This window comes from Gambusia affinis, linkage group LG09 (assembly GCF_019740435.1).
Source record: "Gambusia affinis linkage group LG09, SWU_Gaff_1.0, whole genome shotgun sequence".
In the NCBI taxonomy this organism is placed as follows: domain Eukaryota; kingdom Metazoa; phylum Chordata; class Actinopteri; order Cyprinodontiformes; family Poeciliidae; genus Gambusia; species Gambusia affinis.
Window position 1 is genome coordinate 11,650,822 of NC_057876.1, and position 20,728 is coordinate 11,671,549.

At 38.8% G+C, this 20,728-nt stretch overlaps 1 protein-coding gene across 1 annotated transcript; it reads left to right on the forward strand.

The window, feature by feature from the left end:
- Nucleotides 1-206: 206 nt before the first annotated feature.
- On the forward strand, nucleotides 207-4,867 carry si:ch211-153b23.4 (uncharacterized protein LOC335392 homolog). Its single transcript, XM_044128032.1, has 9 exons — nucleotides 207-261; nucleotides 1,477-1,590; nucleotides 1,673-3,349; nucleotides 3,442-3,541; nucleotides 3,624-3,772; nucleotides 3,863-3,975; nucleotides 4,051-4,140; nucleotides 4,251-4,373; nucleotides 4,477-4,867. The coding sequence occupies exons 1-9, from the start codon at nucleotides 207-209 to the stop codon at nucleotides 4,558-4,560; spliced, it is 2,505 nt and encodes an 834-aa protein (XP_043983967.1). The 3' UTR covers nucleotides 4,561-4,867.
- The last annotated feature ends 15,861 nt before the right edge of the window (nucleotides 4,868-20,728 follow it).

Genomic DNA, 20,728 nt, shown 5'->3' on the forward strand with positions numbered 1-20,728 from the left:
CATTTTTCAGTCGTTTTATTTGACGGGAGAACGGGCTACCTGACACAGGAGAACAGCCTTTTGTCCTCTTGTCATCCCATCACTTTTAGTGGGGCTGTGGTTTTTCCCAGGTAGGCGCGGCTCTCTACCATTTACCGTCCCCGGGAGTGTTACGTAACTCGGATGTATAAAAGTCCTCACATCGTCAGAGCAGCATTACTGCTGCTATGGCTCAGTTCAACTCAGTTTATGTGTCCGTCGGCATCCTGGGTATTTTAGGAGGTAAGCCTTCAAGTTTATTTCACGTCCGTTCTCCATGTTAGTACTATACGCAGTTTTTTTCTCTCTCTATCTCTTTTTGTATTTTAATTATTATTTTTTTTTTTTTAGATATTTTAGGTATTTTATATTTACGCCCAGCAAACCTCCATTCGGAAGTTGGTATCTCATAGCTCTCCATGCAAAATGAATTTCCAGTTTCTCCCTTTTCATTTATTTTAATTTTACTCTCCTTCGGGATTAAATCCCTTTTCAATTCCTTGACGAGAGCTTTTAATGAAAATAAGACGATCAGAATGAATGGTGTTTTAACGGTTCAAAAGTTTATATTCATTATGTAAAAACTTATAATACTGATAATATTATTTCTATTAAAAAAAAATGGGATTTTGATATTTTTCGTTGTTTTCAATGGAACTTCTTTTTAGTATTTTCATGACCCAGGAGGAGGGAAAATAGAAAACGCTTTGACTGGGTGATATCCGGGATGTTCTTTCTTACTTTATATTTTGGCGTGAGATGTCTCACTTCTACGGAAGAGGATTAGGGACACCGGAAAAAAAAAAAAAAATTCAGACTTTAAAGTCAGAATTTTATTTTATTTTATTCCGGTGGCCCTAATCCTCTTCCGTACACTTCTCAAATTATCTTTGAGATAATTACTTATTGAAAAGTTACTTAAAAGTTCAATAAGTTGCTTATTGAATAGTTACACACATAATTGTATAATTTAAATGCAAAAGTGACATTGCATTGCGATTAAAAATAGATTTTTAATATCTCAATAACTCTAAGGAGTTGTTTTAAAATTTCATATGACAAGAAAGCATATCTCATAAATCCATCCATTGTCTACCTGCTTATTGCAGGTTCGCGGGTGGGGGGCTGGTGCACAGCAGTCGTTGGACGAGAGAAAATGTTCCCAGTCCGTCGCAGCATTGTCAGTCCACCAGAAAAAAACAAATTAAATCATAAAAGTGACTTTATTATTTTACTTATAGTAAAAGTGTGTTCAAATGTCACTTCAACTTTATGATAAAATGTTCTACTGGTGCTTGGTTTGTGGACAACAATACTTTTGCTGGCCAAGTCTCTGTCGTCTTTATTCTTCTGTCTTCTTTATTCCAGGAAAAAACAACGTTTTTACTTTTTCTTTTAATCAGGACTATTGCTTTGATTAAATTAGTTCCAAATAATAGTTGTGGATCTCATTTTCAGGCTCTCTCCTGCTGCTGGTGAACAGCTATGCCAGCACTCCTGAGAAAGACTTCATCCCCCACACTGCACTGGGGAGTTTACTCCTCATCACTGCTGCCCTGATAGCTTACACAGGTTTGTTTTCAGTATATTTCACCTCACAGATTTGAATTTTCTGCCTTTTCCAGCCTCCTGACCCTGTCCTGTATCTTTCTAGGTGTCTGCCACAGTCTGTCCCACTCCCGACTGTTTTCCACTCTGTGTCTGACCGTCTCTGCGCTGTGGTGTGGGTCGGGTCTGGTCTACATCCTGACAGGACAGAGAGTGTTGCCACTCACAGAGCTAAAATCCTCTCTGATTCCTGGCCTGGCAGCATTTACCTTAGCCCTGTTCATCATTGGCACCGCAGCCCTCTTTGTGAAGAAACCAGTTCTCCTGGTCATAGCTATCAGCATTTCCTTAGCCTGTGCCCATCAAATCGCTGGTCTGTCAGATTCAGACTTCGGTCAGTCTGCCACAGCTGCAAACTACCTCCTTGTTTGTCTTGTGTGTGCCTATTTTGGCTTTGGGCGTTTGCTGTACACCATCACACAGGGCAAAGTGAAACCACCAGGAACAATCATGAAACAGAAATCTGAACTGAAAACAGAGCAGAACCAGAGCTGCAGTGCTGTAATTAGTGTAGGTTTGGTGATGAACTTGCTATCTGCCTCTGTATTAGCCTGTCCCCTGGTAGGCGTGGTCCCCCAACTCTCTGTTGGACATGTCCCCTGGCTCTGGACAGCTGGAGTCTTCCAGCTTGGCATGTGTGTCCTCCTTTACCGAGCAATGGACACACTCGCTGCGACTTTCTATGGTTTTACATCTTTGCTAAAATTTGCTGAGGGTTACAGCGCTTTGTTATCTTTGTACTCCATTCAGCCGGTCTCCCCGGTTCCCTTCCCTGTTGTCTTTGCTGTTCTTTTCTCCGTCCTCGCGCTGTTCAGCTGTCAGAAGAGCTTGTTGGATGGCCTCTACCAGTTATTCTTTGTAGCCTATTGTATTTCCATCGCAGCCCAACCTCAAAGCTTCTTCCAAGGTGGCACTCAGGGTGTACAAGGAGCTATCTTTGTAGCTTCTGCTGGAGTGCTTTTTGTTACAACGTTCAACATGGTCTCCAGTACCAAAATTCCTACTGGGCAGGGACACTTCAAAGCTTTAGTAACTAGAATTTGCAGTCTTACTCTCAGGGCTCTGGATAAAGACCTGCATACACCTCACCTTGGTTACTCCAAATATGCAGATGCAGAAGTGCTGGGTCACGCCTGCAATGTACTGGCAGCTTTTGCAATCACAGCCACAATTGGGGACAGGAATCCTCTGACTGTGCTGGTTTTGCCCTGGGCAGTGATGGCTGGTGGAGTGTTGCAGCTCCTGTGTGGTTCAGTGGCGTTTGCTCGGGGTAAAACTCTGGAGAGCACTGCCTTTATTCTCTACGGGTTGATGTGGACGGTGTGGGGGTTGACACGATTTGGTGGTCTTTACAGTGAGACCAGAGGCTTCAATGTCGCTGTTGGGATTATTGGTTTCATGATGTTTAATTTCCTGTTAACAATTGCAGCATTATTTCTTAATGTTGCCTGGTTTGTTTATGCATTCACCTTCCAGCTCATCCTCATCAGCTTCCTGCTAGATGCAATTGGTGCACTGCCCTATGGTTATGATATTGGCGTCACAATCATCTTTGGTCTTGTCAGTTTTTACTGTTTCTTGGCGCACATTTTCAACAGCACCTTCCAGTCTCCTCAGATCCCCTTAGGAAGACCTTTAGTCAATCTGGGTGGGGCTGGAGGAGGGGAAAGGGTCTGTCCGCATGTACCAGCTCGCAAAGCAGCATCAGTTCAACAAATTGCAGGTGAGAAGATGTCGATAGTTTTTAGTGTGCTCTGTTTACATGTAAGACCTGATATCCATATTTTTCTTCTGCTCTGTATTTCTATGATGTAGAAATCATGAAAAATGGAGGCATATGTGGAATGCCAACTGACACTGTCTATGTGCTGGTGGCTGCCTGCAACAGACCAGATGCAGTTATCAAAGCTTACAAGTAGGCTTCATAGTTGTAAAACTTTGTCTGAGCACCTTTCTTTGTTGTTTTGTCACTGATGATCATTTTTGTTTGGCTTCAGAGTTAAGAAGCAGGCTGAGGACCGACCCATGTCCATGTGGATCTCTTCTGTCAAGCAGCTGGAGCCTGTTAGACACCTGCTGAGTCCCCTGCTCCTGGACTTCATGGAGGCTGCATGGCCCTCCTCTATCAGCATGGTCATCCCCAGAGGTGAGTGATTTCTTATTTTCAGGGAAAACTGTGTGAAAACTGAGTTCATGATGTGCTCATCTAATGGGTTTGATTGGCTGACTTTGATAGGACCATGGTTGGACATATTTGGTTTGGGAGATGCTGCCAAACACATCGGAACTCCACAAAGCATTGCCATCAGGAGCCCAGACTGTTCCGTAGCTACACATCTGATTAGTTTGGTAATTTCCATTTTACGGTGATTAAAAATAATGTTACATACTCCTTATTGATTGACCATGTTCTATTTCTAAAAGGTGGGCCCAATTGCAGTAACCTCAGCCAACCCAACAGGCGAGGCAGATACAACTCACCATAACCAGGTTTATGCCAAACTGGGAAAAAAGGTAATAGCAATGATTTAGTGTTAAGAAGAATTTCAGTTGTTTTAAAAAATAAATAAATAAATAAAACATTGTTTGTGTTTATCTAATAAATATTGGATTTTTTTGTTAAGGTTGAAGGAGTGTTGTGTGATGGACCCTCCCCAGAGAATATTGCATCTACTGTGGTTGACTGCACCAAGATTGAAACTGGACACATTGGTTTCTTCAGAGTGGGCCTCATTCCAAAATCAAAGGTAATAAATATACCATTGCCCCTGTTCTCTTTATGTAGATGAAACTGTTTCATTTTAGTATGTTTACTAATGCTGATGTCTTTCATTTTCCTCTAACCCTAAGGTTCTCCAAATATTTGAAGAGGTTCGAAATCGGCACAGACAAGGGCATACCAATCCAGGATTTGAATACGATGTATCCCTTTAAGACATGCAAAGAGATCAAAGTCTAACAGACACAACAGTGTCAAAAAGGACCAGGAAACTTAAAAGCATAGTTATACAACCACAGAGTCAAGAAGTCAGGAAATGCCTCATAATAGCCCCTTTTAGTGCTGCTTATAATGGTGGCTAGTGATCAAGAGTCTGATAAACAGAAATAGCTGCTAAATTACCTAAAGAAATGTTGTATAGTGTCTAATGATGTATAATAATAACAGGCAACATAAGTAATTTATTTTTTTTGTACTAAATGTAAGTTTTGATGCTTTTTATGACATTTTTGTCTCTCTTTAGGTGTGGTGATGTATAGATAAAATGTCTGTGTTATATATATATATATATATATATATATATATATATATATATATATATATATATATATATATATATATATATATATATATATATATATATATATATATATATATATATAATTCAGGTTTTATTGCTTCAAAGTTTACATATCATGTGTTTTATTCAGTTGTTGTAAACATTGTCCAAACATTTTTGTATGCTGTGAAATATGCCTGATTGGATTCATAGTTGCTAAAATAACTCCAAAGAAATTAAGCAAAAAAAGAAAAAAACACTGGTGCTCCCCAATAAGCACAGTAATAACACTGTAAATGCATGTAATAACACTTTTTATGTATGAGTGAGTGATCATTTAATGTTTCAGTAAATGATCATGTAATGTTTGAGTGATCATTTACTGTAACTCATTTTTAATAATTCATTTTGTACCATATTTCCATAAAAAGAAACGTTTAAAAGCCAATAATGAGCAGTTGGTATATCTAAACTATGCCTATTAAACTAGATATACCAACTACATTGTCTATATTTGTATAAATGTAGACAAAATATCACATTCTTCATGATTATAGCCAGCTTCAGATTATCAGGTGCTTGAGGACATAAATTATATCTGTTGTCTAATTTCCATCACCATAAAATATTACATAAGAAAAGAGAGAAAGAGATAAAATATTTGTAACAAGCAAAAAGTTTTATTCCTGTAAAATTTAGTTCCAACCCTTAGACAAACCCCCCCCCCACCCCCCCCCAAAAAAAACCCCAGCTGCAATGTCATGTAATATGAAAAGGCTGTATTATATATCAGGGGCAGACTGGGTATAAGTTTCTGACAGACAGCACACGTGTGCATGTGTGTGTCTGTGTGTGTATCCTGTGGCCAGAATTATTTAAGAATCTAACTGTAAAACTAATAACTGAGTTTTCGGCTCTTCTGGCTGTCTTTTGTCTGGCCCGGGTCTTTGTCTCCCATATTCTACGCAATAATTCCCAGTTGTCCTTGAATAGAATATGGAAGAATAATTCCACAATTCCATATTCTGTGGAATTATTGTCCTTCCATGTTTTATGGAAGAACAATAATTCTTCTTTATTCTATGCATAATAATAATATGCGAGACCCATAACAACAAGAACATTTTGAAGTTAGAAAAATAAAACAATGCTAATCTCGCAATGAGCAACATCATCCATGTTTGATGGAGAGAGCAGGCCTAGGACCACCAAACAGAAAGTTGTTGCTACATTTTTCTGGCGGGCTCTCATTTTTATCTCTCAATATTTTAGCAGCAACTTTTGGTTTTGTAGTTTGCTTTTGCAAATAATAATGTTCCCTACTATTTGTAAATGAGCAAGTAATAATGTTGGTTATAGTGTCAGTGATTGACAGGTAATGTTCCAAGAAGGAATGAGATGACAACAAAGCTGGCCCAATGCAAAGCTAAACTTATTAGCTGCTTAAGACCCCCAGAACTATAAATGCTTGAGTTTTAGCCCATACCATGGATCTAGAATTTTAACATTAATTCATTGATAATGGCAATGCTATTAAATCTGATTTAATAGTTTCCGCATAGTTAAATGAAAATATTTAAATTTAAAATTTAATTGGCAAGTTTACTTTGTAAAGGTGAAAAGAGTCATCTTCATAGTTTGATTGTTGTGTTACCATAATTACAGTCTGATGCTATCAGTAATGTTTGCATTTGATCTCAGTTTTATAAATACATGTCAGTAAATGATAACCAGCTACCAGTCATTGCCTTTTAGCTCAGCCAATTAAACCTGGTTCCCTCTCCAAGTCTTCACTAAATCTATATAGAAACCCTGATAGTGGTGGTGATGTTCTTTACAAGAAGATGGGCCCTAAATCACATTCTGCCCAAGGCTCGAACACGACAGCTCGTCCCGATGGTACCAGCCCATTAACTCACCGACCCACCTGGGAATTCCCTGGTAGAAGTCCAATCCAGTGATATACAGATAAAGATTGGATGAAGACAATCTGAGCAGTTTTCAAATGATGATCTCATTCAACCTTTTTACCAATAACTGATAATGGGACTTTAACATCACAATTGGTGAGTTCAGGTCACTGTTTCTTATTGTTAAATCTTAAACTCTGACCAAAACTGTGCAAATGAGGTCTCTGTTCTGGGATGTTTCCTGGTTGAATTGTCATTGTGCTTTAGGAATAAATGTGGTTGACCCCTCTGGAAGGCTTATCACTGCTGCATATATTGTAAAATGGAGCTCAGCTTTCCAAAAACAAAATTTTAATCACAGTTAATTTATGATTTAGCAAGGAGGGGAATTACTTTATTTTCAGTGCCAGGTCAATTTGGATACCTTACAGAATAAAATTCGCATTTAAAAATTACTTTTGTGTTTACTTGGGTCATTTTTATCCAAAGTCAATTTTGTTCAATAATCTGAGACACATGAATGCCACAAAAACAAAAGAAATCTGTAAGATGGGAAAGAGTTCTTCACAACCCTGTATTTATATCTCACATTCAGTTCATCTCAGTATTATGTGCATATTGCCAATTCACAACGAATATCATTTCAAGGCACTCGCCAAGAAATTAATTTCAATCCAATCATACATATATTCCAATTCACCCTAGTTATGAAACACTGCATGAAGATCAGATGATTTTTCAAATTAGTTTAACAAACTTTTTCTGTCCAAGGAATCCCAGCAGATTGCACTGAGTCAGTGCAACCCATTCTCACTCCCTACTCGTCATATGTTGACTCTTCCATAAACACCTCAGAGCCGTCTCGTTATGAGCCAAATTGGCCTGATCCTCTCACATGTGGGGTGTCAATTAAGTGAGTTTATTTTTTGTGGAGCATTCTTTAATTCTTGGACGAGCTAAGAAAACATTACGCTTGTTGGGTTATCTGTCAGAAAAGAATAATGTGTTGAAGTAATTGTTGTGTTACAAAGTTTTAATCAGTAGGTATTTATGTATTTTTCCACTGAAGCCACATCAGCTCTTGCATTCTGCTTTGCCGTGTTGCCTTTCTGGTAGGTGGCTTCAGTTGAAGTAACGCTGTTAAAAACTCAATGTTCTCTTTATTCTGCTATTAACTTTTTGTTTTCATTAACAAGTAGTCAGTATGAGGGATTACTGTAAAGTCACTGACCAACACATTCTCACTCCCGACTCGTCATATATTGACAATTTGGGACGATTTGGGACTCAGCGTCACATGTTGGCATGACGCCTTGGGAACCTTCCCATATCCATATTGACGCGTCGGGAAACCACTTTGTGTCAATAATTGACGTGAAGGGTTCTCTCATTGAATGCTGTACCGCTCTCTAAGCGTCCAAAACCGACGATCTGGTCAGGATTAGGGTAAAGGTTATAGTTTGGCTTAGGGTTGACCCCCTCTCTTCAATTATTGACGGGAAGGAGGTACCCGACGCATCAACATGTGACGCTGAGGCAACCTGCAAAAGCGTCAATATATGACGAGTAGGGAGTGAGAATGGGTTGGTTTGCACGACACACAATTAAGCGAAACTCAGTTGTGACATGAAATAGATAAAATACTATAAAATATCACAAATGTATGGTACTGTCTGGCCAGGTTGTTTTAGGATTGTTGAACCCATCCAATCAGTTTTGGTTGAAAACTAAAACTAAGATAGTAATTCTAGCTTGTTTTAGAATTACTTATCTTAAAACAAGATAAGTAATTCTCATCTTCTTTTTGATAAGAATTACTTCACACAGCTGGAATACTTCATCACTTGAGAAACCTACGGATTATTCCTAATAGATGACAGGTAAGTAGGAATAATTCATCCTAATAGATGAATGAGTTTAGACAGGGAAGAGGAGGCACCTTTTAATCTTTAAAGAATCAAATGGAAACACAGTGGGGGTTTTTTCAGCTGCAGTAAAATTTCACAGAGTTCAAGCTTTAGGTGGCATTAATCAAACTGAAACCTAAACTTTTACTCAGGCAACACCTTAAAAACATGTTTCATGACTTTGTAAATATCTGTTTGAAAGACACTCCCTGAGTCTTAAAGTTTCATTTTTAGCGGAGCAGTCCCACCTAACATATAAGTGATTAATTAGACTGAAAAATTAGGCACCTTTACGGTCAGCTGTGGTGTTTACTTTCAGAAAATGTTCCTCTTCCGCCCAGGGCTGTGAAAACACTGACTGTGTATGTTAGACTGAAGGATTAGCTTTGTAAACAGACCCAAGTAGTTCCTTATTACGTATAGAAAAGAAGGATGAAGATATCCACACCCAATGAAATAAGTTCTGGAGAATCTGAGATCAACGGGTTTATTTGTTCGTGTTCCACTTTTTTTGTTGTTTAAAGGTTTTATTGGCTCTACTGGCCTTTATTTGATAGTTAATTTAATTTCTTTCAGGAAGTCAGTCAAAAATATACTTGAGAAAAGTTTTCATTCAATCATTAGTCGACTAAACAGATTGAACATAAAGAGCAAATAAATTAATATGAAAAACATGTTTTCTCAGCAACAAGTTACTGAAACCATTCCAGCTTTATTTAGAAAGCTCTTCACATTACAAGGATAAAAGATCCGTAGAGAATAAATGGAAAGATTAAAAGTATGAATGCTTCAAACAAGGAAATTCCACTGAATGCATTTGGCCATGTAGGCAGATGAGGAAAAGGTTAAACAGTTCTATAACTATGGATGTTATTATTATTACTATTAGTTGTTTTTTTTAGTTATTTTGATCTTTATCTGTTTTAGTCAAAAGCAGGATTTCAAAATGTAGATTTTTAATATCCAACCTATTGTGAATTTTTAACAGTGGGATGTTGGGGGATTTTCAACTTCAGTATATTTAGGCGTCTTGTTTTAATTTGATTCATTACAACCTCCTACACATCTCTATACTAAAATAGATAACTGTTTTGATTCCTTATTTCCCTTATTTCTGCTGTGTAATACACACACAATACACACCCACATATACCATATCATTATGGGGGAATTTTTCTGCCATAATCCAAAAGCACACATTTTCAGCCTGAAAACAGGAATTGAAGTCTTTTGTTCTCAAAACTTGCTATACTTTTGCTTATTTTTTCATTTTGAAAGCAGGACTTCATGTCTTTCATCTCAAAACTTGTAATGATTGCACTCAAAGCTTCTCCTCGCGCTCACACTTAGTCTCTGCTCGGTCTCTCTGCTCGCTTACGAAACATGGAACTGCCTTTTGGCACAGTCGCCTACTGTTTTTGCTCCCACTTATACAAGTTTTTTGGTAGGATAGGTTTGTTTGCAGGTCACTTATAGATTTCATCTTCTATTTTTGCTCCATTTCTTATCCAAAAATCTTTTTCATTTTTAGGACTTAATTGTTGCATGTCTTTTAGGATCTTTTGTCATAAGTTTGATTTTTCTTCCAGATCTTTATTTCTCCCTCCGCTGCCTTTTTTTGCCATCTTGTCAGCGAAGGCATTCCCTAGAGACACTTTATCTTTCCCTGTGGTGTGTGCGGCACATTTACAGATTGCTAGTTGTTTTGGTAGCTGCACAGCTTGTAGTAAATCTTTTAATAGTTCTGCATGAGTTACTGGTTTTCCCGTAGAAGTTATCATACCCCTGTTTTTCCAGTACTGTGCAAACGTGTGGACTGTTGCAAATGCGTATTGACTATCGGTGTAAATCGTCACTTCTTTATCTTTCATTAGTTTGCAAGCAGTGGTTAGCGCTATCAATTCTGCAGCCTGAGCTGAGTAGTGTGAGGGACATTTTTCAGCTTTTAACAGTTTTTTGTCAGTCACCACTGCATACCCGGTTTGAGTTTTTCCTTGTTCAAGCGCAGCACTTGACACGAGGGCCTGCTTTATTTCAAAGTGCTTTTTCTGCTTCCTCCGTCCATTCTAAAGAGGAGGACATTTTCAGATCTTTTTCATACATTAGTTTGTTTAAAGGAGCCACAATTTCTGCATAATTAGACACCCAGATTTGACAATAGTTAGTTAACCCCTGAAAAGACATCATCTGTTTTTTTGTTTGTGGTTTAGGTGCTTGAAGAATTGTTGTTTTTCTATCCTCCATTATGGTCCGCCCTTCTGCACTCAAATTATGACCCAAATATTTTACTTGTTCTGTACACAGTTGGAGTTTATTTTTATTGACCTTATGACCTTCCTCAGCTAGATGTTTTAGAAGTGCTAAAGTGTCTTGTTTACAGAGTTCCATGTTTGGAGATGCTAATAAAACATCATCTACATGCAACAAGACTTGGCTCCCTCCTGGGGGTTGAAAAGTTGACATGCTTGCACTCATCACTTGAGAATAGATTGTAAGGCTCTCACAATAGCCCTGGGGCAGTCTGGTGTACAGTATGTGTACCTGTTCCCTTCAAAAGTAAACGCAAACCAAAATTGACTCTCTTTATCTACTGGTACTGAGAAAAAAGCATTACTGATGGCTACGACCGTGAATACTTTTGCATCTGATCTAAGAGAGTTCAACAACGTGTGTGGATCAGGTACACAAGGTGCCCTCTGAATGACTGCATTGTTTACTGCTTGTAAATCTTGAACCATGCGCCATCCAACAGAAGGTGGTTGTTTTTTAACAGGAAAAATAGGAGTGTTACATGGAGAATTTTCACACTGCACTATGACTCCTGCCTCAATAAGGTCTTTAATTACTGGTTTTATACCCTCCTGTGCATCTTTTTTTAAAGGGCATTGCTTGACTTTTGGTCTAAACTCTGTTTTGGGTCTAATTTGCACCGGCAAGGCTCCCTTTACAAGACCCACATCCGTGGGTCCCTTTGACCATAACTTATCAGGAACATTCTTTAAGAGAACTTCCTCTTCTTCTGTAAGTAGCATTTGTCAGTGTTGCTTGGGGTGCAAATGTTGCCCCTTTTGCACTCATGCTGTCCAGAACAATGCTTTTCTAGTTAACCCAGTGGAAGCACTAGTTTCTATGTTTGAGGAAGTAGCCACCCAATCGCTAGCTGCTTCTCCTTCCTCAACAAGACTACCTAATTGGTTTCACTGTTCATTTTTGTTTTGTTTAAACAGAGACATTAGACAGAACAGAGACGTTCTGTCTAAAGATTTGAATTAATCAGGGAGAGCGACAGCTGCAATGGCGGTGTGTTTTGTGTCTGAGTGCAGATAGGTCACTCTGATCTTAGCTGGAGTGACCTTGTTGAGTTTGACTTCATAGTTCTTTTCAGGCCCAGGCACATTCTTGAACCAAAGAGTTTCGTGTCCCCAGGAATATTTTCTCTACCTGTTGTTCTGCATTCACCTGTGTCGCAAAGGAAAACTACAGGTTTTCCATTTATGAAAAGAGTTATTTCCTGTCTTAAACTGTCCATAGATAATAAATCCTGAAGATTTAATTGGACCTCTTCACTCCCCAAACTTTCTGATCCTAGTCATGCTGACTGATTTGTGTTTTTTGTTTTTTGGGGGGCAATGTCTGGCTATGTGTCCCTCTTTCCCACAACACCAGCAGCCTGAGTCGTTCTGCCTGTAGTTTCCTCTTCCCATTCTCCCTTTCTGTCCTCTGCGGTTCTGACCTCCGCTCCTGAAGCCTCCTCTTCCTCTTTTTTATTGATAAAATATTTGCTCCTCATCTTGGAAAAAAGCTCCTGAAACCCTTTTCTTTTCTTTTGAGATCTTTTCTGTGTGTATAGCGTGGTTAAAATATTCATCTAAGGTCCCAGTCCCCAATCCTATGTAATGTTTAGCTACCCATGTTCTTATCGCATCGTTTCTATAGAACATCAAATTTTTTGATTTCTTTTCCCCTTCTTCTCTTTTTAGTGCTAAGGGTTAGGGTTAAACAGAGAACGCAGGCAAGGAATACAACAACATCCACACAAGGTTAAAATTGCAGCAAAGACTGCAATTGATACCAAGGCAGAGGACACAAGGTTTCTGTACTTGCCTAAAGCATCCATCCATGCGTCCCAAATGGAAGCATCCACTCCGGAGAGTTCCTTCATTTTGCCATTCAGGGTACGGAGCACTGCAATGGCTATCGTCAAGCTCCCATCAGCAGCTGTGTTGTTTGGCAGAAAGGTGCAGCACCTTTCTCCAAAGATCATGCACACCCCTCCTTTCTCAGCCAGCAGCATGTCAAGAGCGATGCGGTTCTGAAAAGCCATCAGTGAGGTAGCAGCCAGCTGTTCATGGACTGCCTTGAAACCCTTCTGTGTCCTGTTGCCCAGCCTTTGTACGTTGTAATGGATGTAATTAATTCTGTCTGTTCTTGTTTATTGTGCACCACCAACACATTGTAGATTCAAAACCAGCCGCAACCTGGTCGACTAGTTTATATTCATCAGGTACACCACGAGGGACACCGATGGCATTGATGTATGTAGGATCAGTATGGGTATTTTTCCATCTCAGTTCACTTTTCTGTAAGTGATGCCACTGTTGAGGTAAAACACTAGACAAAGTGAGAATTAGGTCTTCAGCAGATATAGGATAGACAGATGCAGGTAATAACAGAGAAACTAATGCACAGAACGCTGTTACCTTTCGAGGTAATCTATCAAAAAGTCTGTCATAACCGCACCACCACCAAACATGTGCACGAGAAATAGGGTTAAAATAATTGTTTACAGTGATTACAGTAGTACACATAGTTTCAGACAGATTTCCCAATATTTTCCCAGTCCCTGTTGTATTTACACATGTGAAGTTAGCTGGAGCTATCTTCTTAGAAAAAAAGGTTTCTTTTCATCTGCTGCAGTAAGGGGAAATATTGAATCATAAATCACACAGGTGCTATTCGGATTAGTTTTAGTCATTACCTCTAATAAACATTGTTTTGTGATAGTTGCTGGAGTCACACGAAGTAGAGGCCTTGGTTCCATACAGACTACACAATCTTTTTTAGTCATTTTTGCAGCTTGTTCTACCATTAACAACCAGTTATTATCTTGTTCGTTTTTCTTTGAGGAACCATCAACAAAAAGTATTTCACCTCGGTCTAATGGTAGATCTTTTAAATCATTTCTACTCTTTGCGGTTCGTTCTGCCATTTCCTGACAATCATGCTTTGTACCATCATCTGGAAGAGGTAACAAAGTTGCTGGATTTAAGACTGTGCATCTTTCAATAGTCAGATGAGGTTGAGATAAGAGTGTGGACATACATAAAAGATGCCTAGCAGGTGATAAGAAAGTCATATTTGTCTGCAATAATAGTGCTGAAACTGCATGTGGTACTTTTAATGTTAACGGATGAAACAGTACAATAGGAGCACTAACTTCTACTGCCATAGAGGCAGCAATCACAGCTCTCACACAGTGAGGCAAGGTGCACGCCACACTATTGAGCTTGGAAGAGAAATATGCTATCGGTCTTATTTTATCACCATGTGTTTGAACTAGTACCAAGGTCATAAACTGACCTTTGCAATCCACCATCTGGACAAAAGGTTTTGTATAGTCCAGTAAAGCAAGCGCAGCACTTGACACGAGGGCCTGCTTTATTTCACAAAGTGCTTTTTCTGCTTCCTCCGTCCATTCCAAAGGAGGACATTTTCAGATCTTTTTCATACATTAGTTTGTTTAAAGGAGCCACAATTTCTGCATAATTAGGCACCCAGATTTGACAATAGTTAGTTAACCCCTGAAAAGACATCATCTGTTTTTTTGTTTGTGGTTTAGGTGCTTGAAGAATTGTTGTTTTTCTATCCTCCATTATGGTCCGCCCTCCTGCACTCAAATTATGACCCAAATATTTTACTTGTTCTTTACACAGTTGGAGTTTATTTTTATTGACCTTATGACCTTCCTCAGCTAGATGTTTTAGAAGTGCTAAAGTGTCTTGTTTACAGATTTCCATGTTTGGAGATGCTAATAAAACATCATCTACATGCAACAAGACTTGGCTCCCTCCTGGGGGTTGAAAAGTTGACATGCTTGCACTCATCACTTGAGAATAGATTGTAGGGCTCTCACAATAGCCCTGGGGCAGTCTGGTGTACAGTATGTGTACCTGTTCCCTTCAAAAGTAAACGCAAACCAAAATTGACTCTCTTTATCTACTGGTACTGAGAAAAAAGCATTACTGATGGCTACGACCGTGAATACTTTTGCATCTGATCTAAGAGAGTTCAACAACGTGTGTGGATCAGGTACACAAGGTGCCCTCTGAATGACTGCATTGTTTACTGCTTGTAAATCTTGAACCATGCGTCATCCAACAGAAGGTGGTTGTTTTTTAACAGGAAAAATAGGAATGCTACATGGAGAATTTTCACACTGCACTATGACTCCTGCCTCAATAAGGTCTTTAATTACTGGTTTTATACCCTCCTGTGCATCTTTTTTTTAAAGGGCATTGCTTGACTTTTGGTCTAAACTCTGTTTTGGGTCTAATTTGCACCGGCAAGGCTCCCTTTACAAGACCCACATCCGTGGGTCCCTTTGACCATAACTTATCAGGAACATTCTTTAAGAGAACTTCCTCTTCTTCTGTAAGTAGCATTTGTCAGTGTTGCTTGGGGTGCAAATGTTGCCCCTTTTGCACCCATGCTGTCCAGAACAATGGTTTTCTAGTTAACCCAGTGGAAGCACTAGTTTCTATGTTTGAGGAAGTAGCCACCCAATCGCTAGCTGCTTCTCCTTCCTCAACAAGACTACCTAATTGGTTCCACTGTTCATTTTTGTTTTGTTTAAACAGAGACGTGCGGGGAGGTCCACGTTCTGTCTAAAGATTTGAATTAATCAGGGAGAGCGACAGCTGCAATGGCGGTGTGTTTTGTGTCTGAGTGCAGATAGGTCACTCTGATCTTAGCTGGAGTGACCTTGTTGAGTTTGACTTCATAGTTCTTATCAGGCCCAGGCACATTCTTGAACCAAAGAGTTTCGTGTCCCCAGGAATATTTTCTCTAATTGTTGTTCTGCATTCACCCGTGTCGCAAAGGAAAACTACAGGTTTTCCATTTATGAAAAGAGTTATTTTCTGGTCTTACACTGTCCATAGATAATAAATCCTGAAGATTTAATTGGACCTCTTCACTCCCTAAACTTTCTGATTCTAGTCATGCTGACTGATCTATGTATTTTTCTGGGCAATGTCTGGCTATGTGTCCTTCTTTCCCACAACACCAACATCCTGAGTTGTTTTGTCTGTAGTTCCCTCTTCCCATTCTCCCTTTCTGTCCTCTGAGGTTCTGACCTCTACCCCTAAAGCTTCCTCTTCCTCTCCTTTCTTGATAAAATATTTGCTCCTCATCTTGGAAAAAGGCTTCTGAAACCTTTTTCTTTTCTTTTGAGACCTTTTCTGCGTGTATAGTGTGGTTAATGTCTTCATCTAAGGTCCCAGTCCCCAATCCTATGTAATGTTTAACTACCCATGTTCTTATCGCATCGTTTCTATAGAACATCAAATTTTTTGATTTCTTTTCCACTTCTTCTCTTTTTAGTGCTAATTCTAACCAAAATTTGACATCATCATACCCTTCTTTGCGCATTTTCTTTGGGTTTGACTTTGTTTTTTGTTTTATTTTATCCTGCAGTACAGTTAGTTTTTGTGAGTTTAGACAGCCGTCAAAGTTATAGTTTGTTATCCATTTATCTAAGTGTTTTATTCTATGCGGATCCTGATTTTCGACATATTTCCAGTCATTTGTTTTTAAACTGTCTGTTGGCTTATTTTTGCTTATACCTTTCCCCATTTTTTTTAAATGAAATTTACTCCAGTTTGTTGACGCGTAAGGAGTCCTAAAAACTGGAGATCTTTTCAGTAGGCCAGCAATTAAAAATACCTATCGTGGTAACTTCCACTTTTACTCTTTCGAGTGGGAAGTTTCTCTGCATCCAAAACAGGTTTACTGGTTACAATCCTACTGTTTTATATGAGATAAAATACCAAGTGGTATTTATACCTCCAATCACAATCACAGTCACGTTTTGTTGCAGAATTTAAGTGCCTGTTCCCGCCGGACTGCGCCACCCTTTTTCAATTACAAATTTATTGATGGAAACTAATTTAATGTTATGTTTTATTTGTTAATTCTATGTTGAATTGTGTTTTACAAATAAAATTTGGTTGACTGAGTAATTTTCTTTCTCTGAAATGTATTATCCAAATAAAATTTGATTGATTAATTTTATTTCTTATTATTTATTACCTAATTGATTAATTTTTTGTCTACAACAGGACCGCACCAGGCTCCGTTCACTTTTTTCCCACAGAATTTTGCGCAAGGACTCTCTTTTTACCTGTTAGAGTCTAGAATTTACAGGGTTTTCTATTAGCGCAATGACCCCCAGTCATTCGCCACCCTTTTTAACCAAGAATCCACTCACCCTCCGTCTTTCCCTCGGAGTCTTCAACCTTCAGATCCCAGCAGGCAGGCCGAGCACCAGCCCTTGAAAAGGTTCTGATAAGTTTCCACTAGGAAACTTGCCGTGCGCACGTTCTTTACTGGGGTCCACCACACCTGCTGGAATCCTTCTGGTATATTGACCTCCGGCTCTCGAAGGACCAAGTTAATGTCAGTTTCAAACACCTATTAAAGACAAAATTAATTAAACACAAGAAAGACAAGAGAGATGGATTCTGAATACTCGCGAGGAGAACAGACAGAGATGTGCTTTCAGTTACAATCTCCTACTGCTCTGAAATCACATATGCCTGCTCCTCTCTTTTATTGCATTTAGGATCCCTATCACATTGGGCGCTGCAACTCTCAAAGGGCGGGGAAAACAAATCATCACATAGTTGCAGCACTAATGACAATCACTATCTAGACATATGTTATCTACACACTAGATTCTTCGGTTCTAGGCACGGCGTCGAGCAGAACAGGTTGTATGTCTTCACGGTGACGGCTTTGTTGCTATCCAACAGGTCAAGGAGAGCAGAGTTTACGGCCCGGCCGCAAACTCTGCTGGAAGCGGTTGTCACTGCTTTCTCTCAGTAAGGCCTCAGGAAGGAATCAAAGTTATTCAACACACAGAGACATTCTTTATTCTAAGATTAAAATGAAGTAAAACCATATAAGTAAAAACATTATAAAGGAATAACTATAAGGCTACATGAACAACAAATAATTGATGATACCAATAATACTATTTACCCAACACCTACCAACTTCTCAGCCAACAGGATGAAAGTGTGTGAGTACGAGGTGAAGTATTGAGTACAAGCATCTTCTGAATATAATAAAGCCCGTCTATCGAGCTGTTTCTGTGAAGCTGGGTTTAGAGGAGGTAGTGAAAAGTTTGACATTATAACATCACAGTCTTCCATGAGGTATGTGTGAGACCATCTTTCATTAACCAATCAGACAATCATGTTTATTCTCTAGCTCTTCTACCTTTCTTTTATCTTCTGTTTAACCATTGATCTTTTGAACATAAAAATCAAATGCTCAAGGAAATCAAGAATATTTATGTGGCGTCATCTAACCTCCTCAAATGAGAGGCAACCCAGTTCTTGTGAACAAAGCTAAAAATGGACGAGGAGGAACTAGTGTGTCAGATACTTGAGATTTTAATGCAATATTTAAAGAAAAATAAAAAACTGCTGTGATTTAAAGGGACTTATTTGTCTGTTTGGGAGTAAAAGGTGCCTTAGGAAAAAGATAGAAATGAGACTTCTTTTTATATTGTAGTATAAAAAGAAGTTTGTTTTTTTTGCTATGTCATACTTGCTGAATAATTGCTGAATAATTTCAATGCTTTAAAACACGCTTACAAAATCTTAAGCATTTGATAAACACATGCAATGGTGATCCAAATAATAACAAGGAGATTGATCTTAAAAGAAACAGCGTGTTAAAATAATAACATTTTGATCTAATAATGAGTTTTTGATCTAATATAAAAATAGTATGATTTCAAGACTTTGAAACTAAAATCAAAGCAGTGATCATGTATTCTCATCAGTCCTCACATCTAATTTGAGACATTATGAATATATTACATTCCTGCATGACACCTTTTAATGTTTGAGACATCTTTTGGGATGTGATCTAATGATTCACATATCTTTTTTTGCTTTGTTTTGTTTGTTGGGGGTTTTTTTTAGACCTTGCCAAAACACTATTCAAGGAACGAAATAGGATGTCATGAGCCACCCACACTGGAAGTTTGGGTTCATTCAATGAGAAAAGTGACATATGATATGTGTCACTGGATAGTGACAATTTAACACACAAAGGACCTACTCCACAAGTATCCCAAATAAGGAGCAGGAAGTTGTGCGAGAGGAAAAAATACATGAGGAGTGAGTGGGAGTGTTGCATGTGAACTACAAAGATTTACCACACAAGTGATGACGTGCAGCAGTGACGCACGTTTAAACGATGACTTTACATTTGCCATGTAATTTAAATATGCAACGCTGTATAACATAACAGTAAGGATATTTCAGGATTAATCCAAATAAACCCCTGGTTGTTTTGGTTTAATTGCATAAATACTTTCAGCAGTCTGACAACACTGATCTGTTTCATTTGTGGAACATGCCATGAAATCTGTGTCACCTTTTCTGGGCAATACAGACATGCTTCTGCAGAGCCTCAAGATATAAAAATGTGCTGCCATAAAGTGACAGTGCACTGGACGTTTTTGGTTATGCAAAATATATTCCGCCTGCTATTTTCCTCTTTTTGCTACACAATCCTATTTGTGTGTTGTTTGGAAGTGTCTGATTATAACACTGTGGGGTGGGGGCTCAGGGGACAAACAAAAGACAGGGACAAAATCTACCAACCAGAGGCTGAGTTGTGAAACAGTCTGGGGTCATGCACAGGAGGGTCTCAAACAATGAAAATCCAGTAACCAGAAGGCAGGAGGCAGGGTCAGAAACAGGCAGGGTTCAGTGGCAGGACTTCCAACAGCAGAAGGATTAGGCAAAGATGTGTGGTCAAAAAAACCAGGCAGGATCAGAAAACCAGAAAACTCTTTGGAACGAGACAAGGGTTGAAAACTGAGATGGTGGCAACAGACGATCTCACACTGAGCTGGTGACGAGCAGCTGTTTAAATAGGGAGCAGCACAGAGCAGGTGAGGGTAATGAGTAATCAGCACAGTCAAGGTAGAGCTGAAGGGCTGGAATCATGACAAAATGTAAAGAAAGTGTTCCCAACATACTGGTGATAATCTTCACCATTCAAAATATTTTGTTCATTAGAATATTTCCAATATCTGCTTGTACAGCCTGGATGCCAGTCAGTCACAAAATTAACAACTCACGCTCGTATTCAGGGGCAGTTCGAAGTCACCACTGAAACTGGCGTTCACATTTTTGGTTCATTACCAAACATGACCAGATTCTCAGAGAACCTGGTCATCTTTGGTAAAATGCAAACATTCAAATTCCTGGTGTGGATATAATTATATATATTGTTTCCCCTATTTTACTGTTGTGCTTCACACAGACTAACCCTGGGAATGTCACAAGTTGATATTACTTGATTAAGTAGTCATGACATCAGCCCTGATAACCAAAATGCCATGCTACAGTGACATGCCACTCATGCTTTGCAAATGGGAGTTTAGAAATAGTTTAACCTTAATAATAGTGACAGTGGTTCATTCCTTCGGTTTCTACAATATGTCTGTGTTTTTTGTCACTGGAAATAATTTCTAACAACCAAAGTGGTGTTCTTTGGAAGCAGGGCAAATGTTTAACAGAGACTGAAATGAGAGTAAATGCATGTAGCAATATGTACAAGCCAAGAACACTCTTGTCACTCATATAATAAGAGTGGAATGACTGAAGAAAAAAGGGCTTTGTGATTTCTTTTTATGTGTGTTCCACAACATTTCCACCATTTTTCTTTATTCATTTATTTTTGACATATGTCCAAAATATCC